Source organism: Chiloscyllium plagiosum, unplaced genomic scaffold (assembly GCF_037043375.1).
Source record: "Chiloscyllium plagiosum isolate Xiang-an unplaced genomic scaffold, Cpla_swu_hap1 HiC_scaffold_42, whole genome shotgun sequence".
In the NCBI taxonomy this organism is placed as follows: Eukaryota; Metazoa; Chordata; class Chondrichthyes; order Orectolobiformes; family Hemiscylliidae; genus Chiloscyllium; species Chiloscyllium plagiosum.
The window spans coordinates 570477-588154 of record NW_028270180.1 but is presented as its reverse complement, the minus strand read 5'-3'; the positions used below and the strand labels follow the sequence as shown (position 1 = coordinate 588154).

Below are 17678 nucleotides of genomic sequence, written 5' to 3'. Positions count from 1 at the left end.
ATCCAAGACCCCCTCAAGGAATGTAAATAGTATCCTTTCATGACGAGAAAGTACCCTTCTGTTATAAGTAGATTGAAGCATCAACAACGAATGTCAAAATTCCACTGCTTTTCTGCAAAGTCTGTACGGACCTGTACTTATTTTCTTACATAGGTTATTTATGAATAAAGTATATTTTTAATATAAAATACTTGTCTCTCCTGAAGAAAGCCAGTTTATTTTCCCTCACCAGTTGCTGCAAGTTACAACACTTAACTACAAAGTCTCTTAATTACTGGTTAAATGTTTATGCCTCCTGCAAAGTAGTAAAAAGATAGAAATAAAGAAACTACGAGCAAGATTAGGCCATTAAGTCCTTTGGGCCTGCTTCACCGTTCAACATCATGAATGATCATCTATCTCAAAGCAATATTTCCAACAACTCTCCATACACTTTGCTGCCTTTAATATCTAAAAATTTTATCTATCGCTTTCTTGAATACACTGAGTGTCCTGGCCTCCACATCCTTCTGTGGTACTGAAATCCATATGTTGACCACCCTCTGAGCGAAGAGATAGTTCAGCCTCTCAATTGTGAGCAACCAGAGCAGATCTCTGGTTCTAGACTCAACAACCAGGGAAAATATCCACTCTATTCAAGTCTGTATAGTCATAGTTTTACACATTTCAATCAGCCCCCTTTCATTCACCTAAAGACCAGTCAACCAAGAGCCTGCTGAAAAAGAGACTGAAGAATAGAAGAGCCAAGAGTGTGGTGCTGGAAGAACACAGCAGGTCAGGCAGCATCAAAGGAGCAGTGAAAAAAAAAATCAATATTTCGGACAAAAGCCCTTCATCGGTTTGGAGCCTCAGAAGTGAGTAGACAAATGGGAGGGGGTGGGTCTAGAGGGGAGGGTAGCTGAGAATGCAATAGGTGGATGGAGGTGGGGTTAATGGTGATAGGTTGGAGGGGTGTGGAGCAGATAGGTGGGAAGGAAGATGGACAGGAGAGACAGGTCTTGAGGGCACTACTGAGCTGCAAGGTTAGAACTGGGATAGGGGGGGGGGGGGGGGGGGGAAGAGGGGAAATAAGGAAACTTGTGAAATCCACGTCGAAGGGTCCTGAGGCGGAAGATGGAGTGTTCTTTCTCCAAACGTCAGGTGATAAGGGAGTGGTGGAGGCAGCCCAGGACCTGCATGTCCTCAGCAGAGTGGGAGGGGCAGTTGAAGTGTTCAGCCATGGGGTAGTAGTGTTGGTTGGTGCAGGTGTCCTGGAGAGGTTCTCTGAAGCGCTCTGCAAGTAGGCGTCCTGTCTCCCCAATGCAGAGAAGACCACATCGGGAGCAACAGATACAATAAATGACGTGTGGAAATGCAGGTGAAACTTTGATGGATGTGGAAGGCTCCTTTGGGTCTTGGATGGAGGTGTGGGCACAGGTTTTGCAATTCTTGCACTGGCAGGGGAGGGTGGGTTGTTGGGGGGGGGAGGAAATATGGACCTGACAAGGTAGTTGTGGAGGGAATGGTCTTTATGGAAAGCGGATGGGGTGATGGTCTTTACGGAAAGCGGATAGGGGTGGGGAGGGAAATATCTCTCTGGTGGTGGGGTTCGTTTGTAGGTGACGAGTTGGACCAAGTGATCTGTCTTCATGCTGTGATTCTATGACTATCGCTTCTTCAGGACTGGGGGTGGGTGTGGTGGGGAGCTGCAGAGAAAGCCAGTGGTGGAGGCAGGGTGGTGAAGTGGGATAGGTGAAGACAGGTAGAGGGTACAACCTGCATGGTCAATGGGAGGAATGAATCAGTTTCATGGCTGGGAGGAACGGAAGGAGAGGGAGGGGATGGGAAGGGAGGTTATTTGAAATTGGAGAACTCAATGTTGAGTCCTCCAGGATATAGGCAAAATTGGTGGTGTTCCTCCAATTTGAGGTGTGCTTCATTGCAGCAATGGAGGCCAAGGATGGTCATGTTGGAAAGAGAGTGAGAAGGGGAATTAAAATGGGAGGTGCCTAGGAGTTCCGGTCAGCCCCTGCAGACTCAGCTGTAATGCACGGCGAACCGTTCCCACAAGTTTACACTTGGTGCCCCAGATGTAGAGGGGACTACTTTGGGAGCACCTGATGCAGTAAACTAGGTGAGGTAGGTGAACGTCTGTCTCACCTGGAAGGACTGTTTGGGACCTTGGATGGAGGTGAGGGGGTGGTGTACTGGCACGTTCTGCACTTTTCCAGTTGTAGGGAATGGTATCTAGGGGTTCAGTCGGTGGGGAGAGTGACGCAAACCAAGGACTGTCAAAGGGAACGGTCCTGGTGGAAGGCAGAAAGGGGTGGGAATTGGAAGATGTTCTTGATGTTGGAGTCTAGTTGGAGTTGGCGGAAGTGTCCCAGTCACCACCCATTTTAGTACCCCTTCCCACCCCCAGTCCTGAAGGGTAACACTCGAAATGTCGACTTCTCCACCTCCTGATACTGTCTGCCTTATGTGCTTTCAGCCTCCTACTGTCGATGTTGGAGTACAGCATCTGCCGTTTTTTGTCCCTATGACTATTTCTGCAAACCTTGTGAATTAGGCTCCTTGAACTGCTTCCCCATTTTTTTTTTTAAAAACACCATTTATTTTGTGTATGTGTATGGGGTGGGAGGCTGATGGAATAATTTCACTTTTCTCACGTTATACTCCATTTGACAGATTTTAACCAATTCTTAACCAATCTATATATTTTTGTAGTTTCATGCCCTCTTCATAGCTCACTTTGTAACCTACCTTTGGTTTGTCAGCAGATTGGGAACCTATTATATTCTGTCATTCCATCTCTAATTTTTTTAAAAATTGGAAACAATTGAGGTCCCAGCACCAATCCCTGTGATACACCACTCATTACATCTCACCAACCCAAAACAGACTTATTTATACCTACTCTTTGCTTCATGTTAGCAGTCAATCTTCTATTCATGTCAATATGTTCCCCATACCAGAGCTTCAAGTTTTCATACAAACCTTTCATACGGCAGCTCAGCAAATGTCTTCTGGAAATCTAAGTATAGTACATGCATCAGTTCCCTTTTATTTGCAGCAGGAGTTTCACACTCAAAGAACACTGAGAGATTGGTCAAACATGACTTCACTTTCACAAAACCATGCTGACTCTGCCCAATCACCTGAATTTATTTATGTGCCCTCCTACAACTCTTTTCATAATTTTTAGCTTCTGACATTCCGTGTGACAGATGATAGGCTCTCTGACCTGCAGTTTCCTGCTTTCTGTCTCAATCGCTTTTTGAATAAAGGAGTGCCTTCATCATCTTTCAATCAATTGGGACCACCACAAATCAAGCAAGTTTTGTAAAATTAAAACCAATGCATCAATCTCAGTGCACTTCTTTGAAGATCCTAAGATGATGTCCATCAGGACCTAGGCACTTGTAAGCCCACAACTCCAATTTACTCTGTGCCACTTCTGTGGTTTTTTTTTAAAGTTCCTCTCGCCCTCCCACAACATTTTTCATTGGTTCTGGGATGATACTCGTATCCTCTGGAGTGCAAGCCAACACAAAATAACTATTCAGTTCATCTGCCATCTCCTTCTTGTCCATTAATTTTACAATCTCATTTCTATTGGACCAAGCCTGATTTTGTTAACTCAAATTAGAAGTAAAATATTGCAGAAGCTAGTAATCTGAAATAAAAACAGAAAATCTTGCAGAGAAGAGTCACATCAGGCTCAAAATGTTAACTGTTTCTCTTCAGACAAGTTTCTCTAGCATTTTCGCCAAATTCCTCCCATACTTCATTTTTCCCACTTTCCTTTTCTTGCTCCTCCAATTTTGAGCTGCCACCTGACTTTAAGCAACGATATGCTTTTTTAGTATGAACATATTAACATTTCTATTTAGCCAGAGATGATGGATCCGCCCCTCAGTAATTTTCTTATTGGAAAAGATATCTGTTCTGAAGCTGATCTTGGGGTCAAAAAGAACAGATAGGAACAGGTTTGACAATGGCAGTTCGGGTTTAGAGTTCAGGTCAGCAACCAAAGGAGTTGAAATGCAGTTCCTTAGGTGGTTTAATAAATTTCAATAAATTTTTAAAACTTCAGCTTTGTCAAAACAAAATTTATTCAGGGAAGATGCAATAACTAGTTAACATGGACAACTGTACTAGGGAAGAAGAAATGGTTATGCCTCTTAATAATGCCAAACACAATAAGATAAAATAAGATTGTTTGCAGAGGTTTGAGTATTAAAAAACACTTACGGCCTTTAGGATATGAAAACAAAAGGATATGACAGAATGCTGTGAAATCTGTTGCTCTGATATTTCAGCACATGGTCAAGTCACTAATCGTGCACCATTTTTAAAAGTTTTTCTTGAAGAAAGAGTGTGGGTAGGCATTCATTCTATCTTTCACTCTTTAAAGCCATATACATAACTATTAAGAGCAATGCAACTTCCCTGCTTTACAATACAGATTGACCACTTGGCAACGCCTCTTTCCAAATGACTTTTTTTGATGCTGTTAACTGTCAGGTTTCCTAGGTACACAACATTCTTGCTCAGTCCAGTTATTACCTCGTTGATCAGCCTAAGAAAAGCTGCTGGGGCATTAAGGAAAATGGATATGACCATGCTGTGACATAGGCTTTCCAGGAGAGACTTCACTCACTGTAGGGGTCATGGGGATTTGCCAGTATCTAGTTAACATGTTAATTTTGCTGAGGTTGCAAGAGTGACCCATCTTCTTGATGCAACCTTTGGTTTATAGAACAGACAGGGATGTTGTCATTACAGGAATCAGTCCTGGTCATACCATTTATTACAGCCTGAATGACTAGTGCATTGGATGTTCCAACTGCTTGGATGGGCTCAACTGTTTTATTGTTTAGTACGTGTGGAGTTTCCTGTCTGACCTGTACCAGTTTGTTGGGGCTCAGCTGGCAGTATTTTTGATAAGTGGACGCTATCCCATGTCCATGTCTTGGACCATTAGCGGGACAGACTCCAGTGGATTTCTTGAAGCAGCTGGCCTGCCAGATAGATATTCAAGTTAGATTGCATTACCTAAACTGTGGTCAGTAGCATTCAACTGGGAAAGCTGCCAGTCCTTCATTCTCAACTGATTCCCCTTGTTACCCTCTAACTGGCCATCCTCTCACAGGCACTCACCAGATGACTGTGCTGTGTTTAGTTCAGTTTCATCTGCACAAACATCTTTCGATGTGGTCACATGGTCAGTGGAACTTCAAGATTACTATCTTTCCCTGTTCTGTTGCTTTATGGAGGGATTGATCTCTAATCTGTCTTGTAACCTTTGGTTGTCCATCTCCCACTGCATTGCCTTTCAGTTCCTCAATTTGGTGAGGTATTTCCCACATCTCTATCTCTATTCTTGATCTTACTGTCCCTCCGCATCAGTGGACAGATGTTGCCTTGCCAGATCTCCTACTTATCCAGCCAGTGAGGGATTGTTCAGGACTTCCTGCATCCTTGCTTGTTCCATGTCATTCGGGACACCTTCACTACAGCGATCTGGCTAACCTCTGCTGTTGTTTTGTCCTTTTAAATCTCGATCAGACAGGTTCCTCCCCAGCACTGGGTCTATTTGGCAATCACCCAGGTCCTCATATAAAATTAAGAACAAGGCTTCAACAAGTTAGACCAATTACTCTTCCAGCAGGATAGTGTTAACCATGCAAGATGTGCTTCTTTGCTTTTAAAAAGGTGAGAAAATTTCCCCAAACTGTACCTGATTAGGAACCTTCATACTGCCACCTTGTTCTATGTATTAAATGCAGAAAGGAAATCTCATATAACCAGACCACCAACTTACACAACTGGATCTATCCCAGCTCCTTCTGACTCTTATAGGCTTTTTCTTCACCTTTGAGTTCCTGTGGACTCACTCCTGCCTCCTTTTAGCCCATCAGTCTCTGACTTATTTCCCTCAAACTCTAGTAGCTTTTCCCTATTTTTCAACATCTCTGCTTGAGCTGCTCAGGGTTCTCTCAGCACAATGCCCAGGTCCTTATCATGCCTTATCACTTCCCACAATAAGCCTAATTTTGATCTCATTTTGCATTTCCCTCTTCTTGGGCTTTTCATTTAATCTTCAACATCTGAGGTTGAAGGGCTCATTTTCTCTGCTCCTTTCCATATTATAGCACTTCTAAAATGAAAGTTCAGAATACAATTCATTAGTTCACAGTACCAAGAGTGCAACACATTTTTCTAGTTATGCAGCAGAATCAGTCAGAATGCTCACAACATTCAAGCATCTGGCACAATTAGGCATATACTTGAATTCTTTAGGATTTACATTCTATGACTCAACCAATGGTTCCAGTGCAGGCAATTAGCAGCTGAAAAAAAGAGAAGATACATTGTTAAGATTCCATCTATGTTAAATGTGATCATTATGTAGACATGGTTACAAGATGATCAAGGGCCCTTGAGAGACAGTAGTACTATCCCTGCATCTGAGCCAGGAGGCCTGGGCTCGAATTCCACCTGCTCAAAATGTGCATAATAACATCTTTGAACAGATGTATTTGAAAATATCTACAAGGAGATCAAAACTGGGAACAAAATATTCAAGGGTAAATGACTTTGAAATGATAGTCAGGAAGAAAAGGGTAGTGGAGTAACTTGGTTATTATGAGATGCAATAAGTACAAAGTAAGAAATGATCTTGGATAAGATAGCTAGTAATATAAAGGAAGATTGAGTTTCTTTAGATATATCAAGGGCAAAAGAGAGGCAAAAAGTGGACGTTGGGCTGCTGGAAAATGACACTGGAGAGACAGTAGTGGGGAACAAGGAAATGGCTGAGGAACTGAATAATTACTTTGTCAGTCTTCACTTAGGAAGACACGAGTAACATCCCAAAAATTCAAGGGAGTGAGGGGGCAGAGCTGAGTATGGTGGCCATTACGGAGAAGGTGCTAGAAAAAAAATGAATGGCCTGAAGGTGGATAAATCACCTGGACAAGATGGACGACACCCCAGAGTTTGAAGCCTCAGAGATAGTGGAGTCGTTGGTGATGATCTTTCAGAAATCGCTACAGTCATGCAGGGTCCCAGAGGACTGGAAAATCACTAACATGACACCTCGGTTTAAAAAGGAAATAAAGCAAAAGATGGAAAATTACAGACTGATTAGCTAAACCTCAGTCGTGGTTAATATCCTGGAATCGCAAAGGATGAGATTTTTGAATATTTGGAAGTGTATGGTAAAATAGGGCCAAGTCAGCATTGTTTCATCAAGGTAAATAATGCCTGACAATTCTGCTCGAATTCTTTGAGAAAGTAACGAGCAGGTTAGACAAAGGACAGCCAATGAACGTTATCGACCTGGACTTCAAGAAGGCCTTTGACAAGATGCTACACAGGAGGCTACTGCATAAGACTTGGGCCTATGGTGCCAGAACCAAGGTGTTAGCACGAATAGAAGCTTTGCTCTCTGGCAGAAAGCAGGGATAAAAGGGTCCTTCTCAGGGTGGCAGTTGACAAGTGGTGTTCCACAAGACTCAGTATTGAGACCACAACTTTTCACTTCATACATTAACGATCTAAATGAAGGAAGTGAGGGCATTCTGGCAACATTTGCAGGTGATACAAAGATAGGTAGAGGGACAGGTAGCATTGAAGAGAAGGGAGGCTGCAGAAGGATTTGGATAGGTTAGGAGAGTGGGCAAAGAAGTGGAAGATGGAGTACAACATTGAAAAATGTGAGGTCATGCACTTCCATAGGAAGACGACAGGCATGGACTATTTTCTAAATGGAGAAAAATTTCTGAAGTCTAACATGCAAAGAGACTTGGGAGTTCTAGTCCAGGATTCTCTCAAGGTAAACTTGTGGGTTGGGTCAGTAGGCAGAGAGGCAAATGCAGTGATGGCATTTATTTTGAGGGGACTTGAATATGAAAGCAGGGATGTACTTCCGAAGCTCTGATCAGACTATATTTAGAATATTGTGCTCATTTTTGGGCACCATATCTCAAGGAGGATGTACTGGCCCTGGAGCGTGTTCAGAGGAAGTTCATGAGAATGGTCCCAGGCTGGTACAATTGCAGCATTTAAGAGGCATTTGGATGGGTATATGAATAGGAAGGGTTTGGAGGGATATGGGCCGGGTGCTGGCAGGTGGGACTAGATTGGGTTGGGATATCTGGTCGGGACCGAAGGGTCTGTTTCCATGCTGTACATCTCTATGACTCTATACAGAATACTGAATGGCCTGTACAGAGTGGACGTTGGGAAGATGTTTCCATTGGTAAGACACACCAGGACCAGACAGCATAGCCTTAGAGGAAAGGGAAGACTTTTTAGAATGGAGATAAGAGGTTATTTCTTCAGCCAGAGAGTGGTGAATCTACAAAGTTCTTTGCTACAGACGGCTGTGGAGGCTAGGTCATTGAGTAAATTTAAGACCGAGATAGATAGGTTCTTAAGTATCAAGAGTTATGGGGAAAAAGTGGGAGAATGGCATTGAAAAACTTATCAGCCATGACTGAAGGGCAGAGCAGACGCAATGGGCTGAATGGCCTAATTTATACTCGAATGTCTTATGGTCTTAAGAAAAGATAGAATCCATATGAGCAGAGGTAAGAAATAACAAGGGAAGTCAACACTGGTGGGAGTAGTCTATAGGTACAGTAGCTGCATTACAGCAGAAAGAATAAACCACAAGATAATGACGACACGCAAAAAGAACTGTACATGGTTGACTTGAATCTTCAATAGATTGAGAAAACCCAACTGACAGCAGTAGCCAGGTTTGTAGGTAACATAAAATAGGTGAGAAAGCAAGTAGTGAGTCTAACAGAATCAGAATCCCTACAGTGTGGAAACAGGCCACTTGGCCCAACAAGTCCACACCTACCCTCCGAAGAGTATCCCACCCAGACTCACTCCACTACCCTATTATCATATATTTACTCCTGACCAATACAACTTACCTCCACAGCCCTGAAAACTATGGGCAAATTTAGCTCGGCCAATTCACCTCACCTGCACGTCTTTTGATTGTGGGAGAAAACCAGAGCACCCAGAAGAAACCCACGCAGACACAGGGGGAACGTGCAAACTCCACACAGATAGACATTCACCCAAGGCAGGAATTGAAACCGGGTACTTGGTGCTGTGAGGCAGCAATGCTAACCACTCAGCTGCCTTGCCGCCCTGAGAATTTGCCAAAGAACATAGTTTAAGTGAATGAGCAAAACGTGGCAGATGGAATATAATTTTGAAAAATTGTATAATGCATTCTGGAGGAAAGATTGGAGGAGCTGATTACTACTTAAATGGAGAACAACTGCAAAAAAAAAGCATCTCCTGTGCATGAATCATAAAAATCTACCATAAAAGCTTTGCACGTAATGCAGTGAACAGATTGGTCCCCTTATCTTAGGAAAGATATATTTGCAATTTATACAGTCCAGACAAGGTTCACAAGGTTGATTCTATGTAGGGAGGGATTTTCTTATGAGGACAGGTGAATTAGGTTGGACCTATACTCATTGGACTTTAGACAAATGAGGGGTGAACTTATTGAAACATATACCATTAAGATGACTTGAAGGATCTGTTTCCAATGCTGTACATCTCTATGACTCTATGTGAAGGGGCAGTTTTCCCTTGTGGGAGAGTCTAGGACCCAAGGGACTATCCTCAGAAAACAGGGTCACTCACTTAATTCACAAGAGTTAATTCTCTCAGTAGGTAATAAACCTATTGAAATCTTTCCCACAAAGAGCTGCCAAGGCTAGGTCATTACAAATATTCAAGGCTGAGATAGACATTGTTAATCAGTAAAATGAATCAAGGGTTATGGGTAGAAGGCAGGAATGTGGAGTTGAGGATTATTAGATCTATTTGAAAACAGATCCTTCATAGGTAGCTAGTGGGGCAGGATACACGGGGCACAGAATGTATGAGAAAGATCAGTGTCATACAACTAAGGCGATGTATTAGACAAACCTAGATGGCTGTTAAGTCTGTAATCACTTAGAACAGTGATGCAGGTTTTGATTGATTAATATGTAAACCCTAGAATTTACTGCCCAAGATAACTTAAGGTTTTATCAGTATAAAAACCAAAAGGTGACAACTCAGTTCAATGCATTAAATGCCAAGTTAGAGTCTGCCTTGTTCCAGTCTGGAGTCAGACTGTGGCACTAACTACCTGACATAGGAGCAGCGCTCCAAAAGCTTGTATTTTCAAATAAACCTGTTGGACTATAACCTGGTGTCACGTGACATCTGAATTTGTCCACCCTAGTCCAACACCTGCACCTCCACATCATGATTATCAGATCAGTTGTGATCTCATTGAATGGCAGAGTCGATGGGCTGAAAGGCCTACTTGAACTCATATTTTCTATGTTTCAACGAGGTGAGAAAGTGTGGAGGTGTTCACTGTGACAAAACCTTTAAAAACTAATTACATATGAATATACACAATATTATGCTTTAGTTATTCAAATATTGGTGAGATCACACCTCAGTTTTGGTCCCTTTATTGGAGTTGGTGTTTGCTTCCATTTCCAGGCACACACTGATAATATTAACAGCATTAACACCCAATGCCAGAGCTTTATTTCATTGTCTTGAGAGACAGGTTGATGTAGAGCAGATCATTTGAAATATCTAATTACGCATTTGGAATAATTATATATTTCCATACAGTAGAATTCAAGAGTTAGAAATTCAAACAAACACGAAGGCACAAAATAATTTTGACCTTTAAAGTAGTTGCAACATTCATTGCACAAAACAGTTTACTCAGCAGAAAACTGTTTTGATTGCAAATGCTTCCGCTAAACATTTTCAAAATCCTTCCAACAAATCACTACAACTGCACTTTCTAAATTCCAACCAATAAACTTTTGTTCTCCATTCATCATTCATCATCTCCATTGACCATTTGGTCAATTCAGAGTACAGCCCGCATCTTAGGTGACTGAAAGTTAAGGGGCACAAACTTCAGCTTTCTGGCAGAGAAACTATTAACCTATACATCAACAGATTTCAAGTGATAATAAAAACAGTAAATGTTGAAGAAATACACAGCAAGGCATTTAGCATCTATCTCACTGATGTTTCATGTCTGTGACTTCTCAACAAGTCAGTCAACTGTTTCCACTATTGCTGCCTTGCCTGCTGACTATTTCCAGTATCTTCTGCTTTCATTTTATATCTCCAGCATTTGCAGTATTATGCTATCTCAACAGATTATGATTTAAATCTCCCCCTCTCATAAATTATACCGGGGAGCAAAGATAACATGCAGGTTATCTTCACTATTGAGCATCTCCTTTAACCCCATTCTCTCCAATGAACAAAAAGAACTCAATTTGCTTTATATTTCAGAGTAAGGTAATGCTTACAACTTCACTCTAGGTTTATCTCACTTCAATTTGTTCTAAGATTTAAACCTCCCTAAAGCCATCACTTTGGACGCTACTCATGACCCTCATTCTTGACCCCACAACTGCTTTTCTGCAGCCTTTGATATCATTACCTAAAGTTCAACTTTCCCCATTTAGCTTCATTGCCTCACATCAGCTGTTAGGCAGATAATCTTTCGCTGACCATTTTGCCCATGATCCCATGACTTCCTGAGCCAGTGGACATTTGTTCTAGGTGCCTCTCCACCTTGCATGCTACTACTTGGTAAGATCATCCACAAATGAGGTCAAATCACAGCCAGTTCCAATTCTCTTAATCTCTCCACTACCACCATATTCTCTCCATCACAAAGACACTTACTTTTATCACCATAATTTCATGCATTCTTAACACAGACTGCATTTATCTGCAGCTGAGGTCCTGATTTATTGCATCCAAATTTTACTATTCCAAGGCTCAGCTGTCTGGCTTTTCATCCTCTACTCTTGTAAAATATTAAATTCACCTTGTTCAAAACATAGCTGCCAACATCGACTCCTGGATACTATAACCCCAAAGCTAGAATTTGATTCCTGTGATTGCTTCACAGTTCCAGTCTCTGCAAGCCCTCTTATCTACTTTCCCTATGAAATATTCCATGCCACTGACTTTGACCTTAGGTGTACTCTCTTCAGCGCATGCTGATGCCAAAAGAACTGGCCAAGACCCTTCTGGAATTCTCAAACTCCTCTGCCGCAACGCATTGCTTGTGAAGGACCTCCATAAAATTCACTTTTTTTGACAAAGCTACTGGTTTGAAATTTGTGTCACAGATCGGCAGGATGGTTCAGGCATTTAACACACTTGTCAATTGCTCAGATCTTTGAGCATAGCAGTCAGGACGTCATGTTGAGGTTGTTACAGGACATTGGTGAGGCCTCTTCTGGAGTACTGTGTGCAATTCTGGTTGCCCTGCAAGGATGTTATAAAACTGGAGAAAGTTCAGAAAAGATTCACCAGGATATTGCCAGGAATGGAGGGTTCGAGTTATAAAAATAACCTGGATAGGCTGGGACTTTTTCACTGAAGCATAATAGGTTGAGGGTTGACCTTCTAGAGGTTTATAAAACCATAGGGGCATAAGGGGAACAGCAAGGGTCTTTTCCCCTGGCTGGGCAAGTTCAAAACCGGAGGACTTTTTTTTATTAAGATAAGAAAAGGATGTAAAAGGCAATATTATTTTTTACGCAGAGTGCATTATGTGCAACGAACCACCAGAGGAAGTCATACAATTACAGCAGTTAAAAAACATTTAGATAAGTACATGAATGGGATATAGACCAAACATATGCAAGTGGGACTAGTTCAGCTTGGAAAATGGTCAGTGTAGACTAGTTAGACTGAAAGGTCTGTTTCCATGTTGTCTTATTCTATGACTATCTGACTAACTTCGCCTGCTTTGTTCTTGCCTTGTTTTGCCTGGGAATGTTTTCCTTCATTAGAAGCCGCATAAAAATCAGTTGTCGCCATTGTGTAAAACTATAAAATTCAACAATTACAGGAAATGACACCAAAAACTGAAACAATCTCAGTTTCACTCACTATACTCAGCTTTGACACATAAGTAGGGACTATGCAGTTTTACAGGAGGTTGCCAGAATTACTGAATGCAATCAGTCCCAAATGCAAGCATCAGTCCTAAAGGACAAGGGCTGAAATATATTGTTTCGAGATCAGTGTTGCAAAGGTTCATAAAACTGACTTCCCTGAAATCGACAACATTAAAAAGAGAGTAATTTGGCACATTTACCACTACCAGACAGGAGGCTGAAAAATAATTAAATAACTATGTAATACAATTGAGATTCTGTGAGACATCTATTTGGTTTGCTATCTTGTCCAGACTGAATCAAAGCCTCTCCTCTCCAATTAATTACACCGATTTTAATTGCAATTAACCTCAGCAGTCTTCAACTTAGTTTCTCGTGGGCAGTCCAAAACTGTAATGTTGCGACTCATCATACAGCAAAAACAGGAAACCTGCATTCTTCTAGGACTCGAAGGAGAAACAAGTAAAACAAAAGATGTATTCTGGGGAGAATCAATGTAAGTTCACTCTGCACCAGCCAAGTTATTCCTGACTTGGTGACCGAGTATATTTTTCCTTAAAATACGTTATTCTCAAAGCTGGATAAATCCCCAAGACTTGATCAGATGTACCTCAGAATTCTGTGGGAAGCTAGGGAAGTGATTGCTGGGCCCGTTGTGGAGATATTTCTATCAATAGTCACAGGCAAGATGCCAGATGACTGGAGGTTGACTAATGTGGTTCCACTACTTAAAAAAGATGGTAAGGAAAAGCCAGGGAATTGTAGATCAGTGAGCCTGATGTCAGTGGTGGGCAAGTTGTTGGATAGAATCCTGAAGGACAGGATAGTCAGCATGCTGTGTGCGTGGGAAATAATGTCTCACAATTTAATTGAGTTTGTTGATATAAAAGAGGATTGATGAGAGCAGAGCTGTCAAAGTGATCTATAGGGACTTCAGTAAGGCGTCTGACAAGATTCCTCATGAGACCGGTTAGTAAGGTTAGATCAAGTGGAGTAGAGGATGAACTAGCCATTTGGATATAGGACTGGCTCAAAGGTAGAAGACAGAGGGGGGTGGTGGAGAGCTGCTTTTCATACTGAAGGCCTGTTACCAGTGGAGTGCCACAAGGATCGCTGCTGGTTTAATTACTTTTCGTAATTTATACAAGTGATTTGGATGTGAACATAGGCAATATAGTTAGTAAGCGGCACGGTGGCACAGTGGTTAGCACTGCTGCCTCACAGCGCCAGAGACCCGGGTTCAATTCCCGCCTCAGGCGACTGACTCTGTGGAGTTTGCACGTTCTCCCAGTGTCTGCGTGGGTTTCCTCTGGGTGCTCCGGTTTCCTACCACAGTCCAAAGATGTGCAGGTCAGGTGAATTGGCCATGCTAAATTGCCTGTAGTGTTAGGTATGGGGTAAATGTAGGGGTATGGGTGGGTTGCGCTTCGGCGGGTCGGTGTGGACTTGTTGGGCCGAAGGGCCTGTTTCCACACTGTAATGTAATCTAATCTAAGTTTGCAGATGACACCAAAATTGGAGGTGTAGTGGACAGCAACAAAAAAAGTTACCTCAGAGTACAGCAGGATTTTGATCAGGTGGGCCAACGGGCTGAGGAGTAGCAGATGAAGTTTAATTTCGATAAATACAAGATGAAGCATTTTGGAAAAGCAAATCAAAGTAGGACTTATACACTTAATGGTTAGGTCCTGGAGAGTGTTGCTGAACAAAGAGACCTTGGACTGCAGGTTCATAGCTCCTTGAAACTGGAGTCCCAGGTACATAGGATAGTGAAGGCGGCGTTTGGCATGCTTTCCTTTTTCAGTCAGAGCATTGAGTATAAGAGTTGGGAGGTCATGCTGCGGCTGTACAGGACATCGGGTAGGTCATTTTTGGAATATTGTGTGCAACTCTGGTTTCCTTCCTGCCGGATATAAAACTTGAAAGGGTTCAGAAAGGATTTTGCCAGGGTTGGAGGATCTGAGCTATTGGGAGAGGCTGAATAGGCTGGGGGTGTATTCCCTGGAGTGTCAGAGGCTGAGGGGTGACCTTATAGAAGTTTATAAATCATGGAGGGCACAGATAGGATAAATAGACAAGGTATTTTCCCTGGGGTGGGGGAGTCCGGAACTAGAGGGCATAGGTTTAGGGTGAGAGGGGAAGATATAAAGAGAACCCAAGGGGCATTTTTTTCACGCAGAGGGTGGTGCATGTATGGAATGAGCTGCCAGAGGAAATGGTGGAGGCTGGTTCAATTACAACATTTAAAAGGCATCTGGATAGCTACATGAATAGGAAGGTTTTAGAGGGATATGGACGAAGTACTAGCAAATGGGACTAGATTAGGATATCTGGTCAGCACAGACGAGTTAGACCAAAGGGTCTGTTTCCATCCTGGACATCTCTATGACTCTAAGTCTCAGCTTATGCCACCCACTTCGGCAACTCAAGTCTGCTGTGCTCTTCATCCATCACATTTTCCAAAATTCTTCAATATGGTTACATCTCTCAAATAAAAGCTAAGTATTGTGAATGTTAGAGCATTCATTCAGAAGAGACCTATCAACTTGAAACATGAACTTGGGTTTCTCAAACCACAGATGCTGTCAAAACCCGAATTTATCCAACACTTGGCTTTTATTGCCATATCTCTCCCTATTTTCAATTCAAGATCTCTCTTTGTTTGTACAGTACCATCTTAAAGAATGTTATAGAAGTGTCAGTTGATGCACATGGAACAAAGGCATGTGTTTATTTTCCACTGCCTATCTGTGCAGAACGATCAATTTTCACATGCTCCCACCTCGCGAAAAGAATCTGCAAACACAGAAACTTAACAAGAAGTATCAGACTTAACTATAACCGTTCACTCCTAAAATACTGAGCTCAAATCAATCCTTCAAGTCAGTTAAACAAAGTTTGATTACTTTCCTACGGAGACTATACTTTTCCAGTTCAAAATGGAATTACTAAGAATGTATTGACCATGCAAGATCTGAGCACTTAAAGACATTTGTTGAGTTTAAGAAAAAGATAGCACCAGCAAAATTGTGTTCAGCTGTCATCGAGTTCAATTCAAGGTACGCACAGTACAAATACAAACTAGCTTAGATATGTGCTTTTGTAGCCACATCTTGATGGAAACTCAATACATCGACTACTAGTTTCATGACGACTTAGGTAGCAGCAGAAATATTTGTTGCACCCTTTCTCCTCTAGCGCATACCATAAAGTTTCATCATCGAAGTGAAACCAGACCTTACTAGAGGACAATGGTGCCCTGTCCAAACGCCTTCCTACAAATAAGAAGCCAACTTACTAAACATCACTGACCTCTAAAACATCCGGAAAGACTATTTAAGTTCAAGCAGCAAAGTGAACATTTGTAAACCATTACATTGGCGATACCTGGACCCAGCAATATCATTCGACGTTGAGAGCAGTAAACGAGAGATGACAAGAAACTCGACCCGGAGTTAAGTTGCAGTTAATGCATCTCAATTCCCTTATCATTGGTCCACCCCGTTGTACAGCCTGACCAAAGTGGCCGTGTCCCTGGCGTACCCTCCGCTAAACTGCACCCCATTCCCCAGACTTTCCCTCAACCATAAACTCCTCCAGTGTCAGAGCAGGATTCCGCCAGAGCCCGGTGGGAACAACCCAGTACCTGTCGCGTCGACAGGGACTCACCATCACTCTCCTTTCACTGACCTCCTCACTTCCAACTCCCCCAACCAACTACACTCACTTCCACTAACTTTTCCCCATCTCTCTCCCACTTTCCTCCCCGATCCCTTCCACTCCCACAAATCTCCCTCTGTCTTTCTCCTAACCAATCTCCTCCTACCTCTTTCCTCCCCCCTCCTCTCGCTCTCTCTCTCTCTCTTCCCCTCACACGCCACCCTCGCCCCCCACACGCCACCCTCGCCCCCCACCCCATACCTTGCCCACTACTCCGGCCGCCCGGGCGGACATCTTGTTTTCGCAGTTCTCTAAGGGAAAAGCACGAATGCTGGCCTCGGTCAGCAATGCTGCTCCGGCTCACAGACTGCAGGCGGGCATCCTTGTGCGATAGTGAAAGAGCCACTCAGCTGGGACAATCCCCGTGTCTACTAGGCTCCAAACTGCTATCCTCGATCTCCTCTCGAACTCCGGCGGCCGGTTCCACGGGCACAAAACAACAAGGCCGCGAGGCTCCCGGCACTGACCAATAGGAGCGCTCCCGGCCCGTCATCTGGTCACGCCCCACGCTGATTGAAGGCGGTGGGGACGGGGCGGGGCCAGTGTCCCCGCGCTGACTTACCGCGGGGGGAGGTGGGAAAGTATTCCCCCCGCGCTGATTGACGGCGGAGAGGGGCGGGGTAGTGTCCCCGCGCTGACTTACCGCGGGGGGAGGTGGGAAAGTATTCCCTCCGCGCTGATTGACGGCGGAGGGGAGGAGTGGGGCGGGGTAGTGTTCACGCGCTGACTTACCGCGGGGGGAGGTGGGAAAGTATTCCCCCCGCGCTGATTGACGGCGGAGAGGGGCGGGGTAGTGTTCACGCGCTGACTTACCGCGGGGGGAGGTGGGAAAGTGTTCCCCTCGCGCGGGGGTGTGGGGGAAAGAGTAACCGCCCTGATTGACGTTGGTGGGGTGAGGCCGGGGCCTCTGTCCCTGTGCTGCGGCTTCGGGCTCGGGTATGTAATTTCGGGATTAAAACTCCTAAATCGGTAATGGAGTTCCGG

At 43.4% G+C, this 17678-nt stretch overlaps 1 protein-coding gene across 4 annotated transcripts in view; it reads right to left on the bottom strand.

The window, feature by feature from the left end:
- The window catches only part of tjp1a (tight junction protein 1a), a 202861-nt gene extending 185608 nt beyond the window's left edge, over window positions 1-17253 (bottom strand). Inside the window, exon 1 of one of the 4 annotated variants that reach the window (XM_087982083.1) lies at window positions 16896-17253. In XM_087982083.1, the coding sequence (XP_087838209.1) occupies window positions 16896-16928 (33 nt within the window). In that variant the 5' untranslated portion in view covers window positions 16929-17253. Of the gene's footprint in view, window positions 1-16361; window positions 16381-16895 lie in introns of those variants that run through there. The other 3 variants (XM_043680314.2, XM_087982082.1, XM_087982080.1) reach the window with 3 other exon arrangements.
- Between the last annotated feature and the right edge of the window lie 425 nt (window positions 17254-17678).